This window comes from Limulus polyphemus, unplaced genomic scaffold, assembly GCF_000517525.1.
Source record: "Limulus polyphemus unplaced genomic scaffold, Limulus_polyphemus-2.1.2 Scaffold10783, whole genome shotgun sequence".
Taxonomy (NCBI): Eukaryota; Metazoa; Arthropoda; class Merostomata; order Xiphosura; family Limulidae; genus Limulus; species Limulus polyphemus.
The window spans coordinates 2,371-7,001 of record NW_013676393.1 but is presented as its reverse complement, the minus strand read 5'-3'; the positions used below and the strand labels follow the sequence as shown (position 1 = coordinate 7,001).

At 32.3% G+C, this 4,631-nt stretch overlaps 1 protein-coding gene across 1 annotated transcript in view; it reads right to left on the bottom strand.

The window, feature by feature from the left end:
- Positions 1-1,577, bottom strand: part of LOC106476527 (synaptobrevin-like) — a gene marked incomplete at its 3' end in the record, with an annotated part of 12,888 nt that extends 11,311 nt beyond the window's left edge. The window contains exon 1 of the mRNA XM_013937180.2: positions 1,456-1,577. Within this exon, the coding sequence (XP_013792634.1) occupies positions 1,456-1,457 (2 nt within the window). The remainder of the gene's footprint in view (positions 1-1,455) is intronic.
- Positions 1,578-4,631: the final 3,054 nt, after the last annotated feature.

Here is a 4,631-nt window from a genome sequence, read left to right as displayed (position 1 = left end):
TTTGTAAGGTTAAGTATTTTGTAAGGTTAAGTATTTTGTAAGGTTAAGTATTTTGTAAGGTTAAGTATTTTGTAAGGTCAAGTATTTTGTAAAGTTAAGTATTTTGTAAGGTTAAGTATTTTGTAAGGTTAAGTATTTTGTAAGGTTAAGTATTTTGTAAAGTTAAGTATTTTGTAAAGTTAAGTATTTTGTAAGGTCAAGTATTTTGTAAGGTCCAACTTTACAAAATACTTGACCTTACAAAATACTTAAAATACTTAACCTTACAAAATACTTGTAAGGTCAAGTATTTTGTAAGGTCAAGTATTTTGTAAAGTTAAGTATTTTGTAAAGTTAAGTATTTTGTAAAGCTAAGTATTTTGTAAAGCTAAGTATTTTGTAAGGTTAAGTATTTTGATTTTCACAACATAACTATTCTTTCATTCTTGATGGGGATCTTTGGGTGAAGTTGATACAAAAAAGTGTCTAGGAAAAGTTACTACAAAATCTTTAAATCTTCATGGTTAAAGCATGTTAACTGGTAATAAGGTAACTAGGAATAATTTGAAGGAAGTCGTCATTTCACACTCCGTATGGTGCTAGTCAGAATATAATTAAGAAAAGACATTGAGTGAAGAGCTACCATGATGATTCTGGGTTTGAAAGGGAAGGTTAAATATCTTTACATGTTTTTACTGGACAGAAGGTGTCAGTGGGAATAATTGATATTCTTTTAGCTTGTTACAAGTTTAGAATCTGTAAACCTTTCTGAATATTTCTAAGAAATTAAAAACAGATTAGACTTGAATGAAATATTTATACCTTGCTTAGGAAGATTCTGTTTCTCATCATGTAGATCTAGCTCATAAGCCAACCTTTAGTGTATGTATCTAATCAGGCTATGCCAACTACGTTATTAGTGGCTGTGCATTTATAACATCAAGCTGTTAACATCATCACAAAGCTTGAGAAAGCTTACTGAGTACTGGCCATTTTTACTACATTCTGGTGCACAGAAATACTATTAGAAATTTAACTTTTTAAATTACGCTACTGAATATTAGTCCAAACATTACAAAATTATATTGTTCGTGAAGATGTTCACGTTCTTGACGCAAACCTTTGGATGTGATTTTTGCACTAACTTCCTGAGTAAAAACTATTGGAACCGCGTAAAAATTATAAGTTAAATACTTTTATTTTGTTTTACTAATACATACCACTATCAGTAAAACATTAGCTAGTACAATAGTAGTGGTAGTACTCCTAATAGTTTTATGCTACATTACCATTACTGTTACTAGCTTAATAACGAAGTGTAAGTTTAAAAAACCACCACAAAACTTAAAATTTTAATTTATTATTCGTCACTGTCTTGTCTACCATTACTCAGCATTAGTATTACTAACTTTCGATTTGATTTTGATGCTAATAGTAATATCAATAAATTGTCCATAAAATTATAAGTTTACTCACATTTTAAATGAGTTTTCTCAGCTTCTAAATCAATATCAGGATTGTATCTGGCCCACTTCTGTGTGGAAAAAGATAATTATCACATCTAAGTTCTACTTCTAGCAAACATAAACATTCATCGATTTAAGACAGTTATCGTACATTCGGGAAAGATAGTTCTTTAATTTAACAAAGAGGGCGCTGTAAACTGATAAATTGTGTTTGATGTTTTAAATTATCAATAATTACTTTTGTTTAAACCATGAGGCAAGTTTACTAAGAAAAACATAATATGTATTATTATTATAATAAAAATGCATTATTTTTATATAAATAAACGAAGATGACAAGTTTCAAAAAGAAAAATTCCTGCTTCATGTTTACTTTTCGTTTACCATTTCAAACTTTTAAATGTCGTAAACCTATGAAAGGAAGGAATTTCGTAATAGCTTTTCATAAACCTTTTTATTAAATAACATAACTTTTTCAGAATGTAAGTTTATTTTGGAAATTAACTGTTGCTTTCAGACATAACTTAAAACCTTCTGATGTATGTGTTGTTGTTATTTCATGTATATTCTGAGGTTATTGACCAGTAGGTCCAGTGAGAACGTGTACGTGAAGCATAGAGAATGTCTTTAATACGTCCCTCAGGAGCCAGTGAGTTTCTTTAGACTACAATTTATTGAATATTAAATATAAGTTCAATCCGGGAACACCCAAAGAAGTTGATTTTAGATTTATCTTTTCGAGACAAGTTTTCGTTTGTTAATTTATAAATTTTTAAGTGAAATACAGCATCCTCAAGTCTCTATACTAGCTAGTACTAAGGTCTACCCGCTGGGAGTATATTTCAATAAAGCCACATTCTCAGCATTATTAATTAAACAATTGCCAACCTGTTATGCTTCTGCTATCACCTTTTTATGTTTAACTTTCAACTGAGATACGAACGACTTCACCTGCGATTCGGTAGGTCACAATAGTCAGCAGTAGGATGAGCAGACAGGAACACTTTGAAAGCAGCTACAGGCATAATATTGTACTAGGCTTGCTGCGCAATATCTACCAAGGTAGTTCTAAACGGTTCCTGAATACCTCTGCATGTCATTTGGAGACTTCCATGCTTCTTGTGCTTGGCCGTTAAGTTTGTGATGCGCTGACGGATTTCAATTACCTTACCACTTCAAATCACTTTTCGCAGCCCCAACGCTAAAAGAAAGCTGAAAACTCCTTCTCTTTAGCCAGTTATGAAATCGATCATTTACAAGCAATTGAGAAATATAATGGTGATTGACACATTGGCATGACATCCCCCCTCCGGTGCTAGAAGTAAATTTACGGACTTACAACGCTAAAATCCAGGGTTCATTGCCCCAAAGTGGACAAAGTACGGGTGGCATTATGGGTTTTGCGCTAAAAATGCAACAGCCACAACAAATCTGACTGACATAGGGTCTTCTTAGAGTTGAAAACATCAAGCAACTATTCCAATTTGTCCATGAAAATATAAAGTAATATTTGAATAAGGTGACACATAGGAGACGGCTTAGGACTTATTGAGGCAGGAGATGGATGAGCCAGTTGGTTTGATAGTTGTTTGGTTGGTAGTAAGGAAAATGTTATAAATAGGGTGAAGTCAGAGTGGATTAAGGTTAACTTTAAGTTTCTCTACTAGGTCCTTTACTATTTCTCACTTTTATTGACGGTTATAAAATTTAATTAAAGTACAAACATAAGAAATGACATCAGAGTTTGATGTCTGACTTTAAGAAAACACAGGGATGTCAGCAAAAGTGATTTTGTCTATCAGATGGGGTTAAGTACAAACAACAATGGTAATAGCTGGTTTATTATACCAGATGGCTTTAAGAAAAACAGCAATATCAATAAATGTAGGTTATTACCTACCAGATGCGACCAGAAAGGTCAGTCTAATTTATTTTCATTCTTTAGTTACCTATTGTGATGGTTTAAATCGTTTACAAAATGTTAATAATTTCAATTATTAGGTGAATATAAAATAGACATTTGTTACGGTAGTACTTTGTATATTTGTTTTAGCATAAAGCTACACAATAGACTATCTGCACTCTGTCCACCATGAGAAATCTAACTCCGAATTTTAGCGTTAAAAGTCCATAAACTTACATGACCTCCTAGAGAATACACTGTGATGCAAAGAGCTTTTATGACACTTGAAAGAAAATCATTTAAATATAAATTAAATCTCACAATTTCAAGAGAAGATAATGTCTTTAGCGAAGTTAACAACATTAGTGCTCTGTGATTGCCTTGCAGTGATTCCCTGCAATGGACACAGCAGATAGCTTTAAAACAAACAAACAAAATAAGCCTCCCAGTGGCTTTGCAATAAGTTTGCAGATTTACGACACACTAAGAATCTGGTTTTGATACCGTGGTGGGCAGAGCACAGACAGCCCATTGTGCAGCTTTGCGCTTAAACAACAACCAAATCAAACCCTGTGATCTTGGCCATTACACCAGAACGTTCTGACAAAACTTTTATCAACGTGAAAATACTAGAATAATTACTTTTATTTTTTGGGTACTTTTTGTAATGATCATTTTTCAAGATATATCTTCGTTGGTATTAACTCCGAAAAACAGCATAACTATATCACATAGAACTTGAAGTATAATTAACCAAGACACTTACTGCTGAAGAAACATACTTATCTCTGGACATCAAGCTTCGTAATACACATAGAGTATCATCTTTTTGATTTTATTCTATTGGTTTAATTATTTATTTTTATTTTGTAAGTGAACGCTTTTTTTAAAAACGCGTTTTTGAAAAATATATTCTTTGGATATTCTAGAAAAAAGAACCAAAAGGGAATACTCAATAGCCACGGTACTTGAAATTCTTTCAGGCTGGATTATAGCAAATTAATCTATGAGACCTTTAATGGTTGGAGACGGCTTGAATGGGTAATGAAGAAAACTTTAATATAAGTTTAACATAACAGCAAATGTACAACGTTTCGACAAGGTTTTGTCATCATCAGATACAAGTAATTTACACAGACACGGATATATATATACAGATTGAACAAAGAAGTCACATGACCGGAACTGTTGTGAAACTTAGAAGAGGTATCTTGGCATCCCGGGGTGTTGGTTTAGAGTAGGGTTGTTTTGTTCAGTTAAGATGGATTTCTTGATTTTTTTCG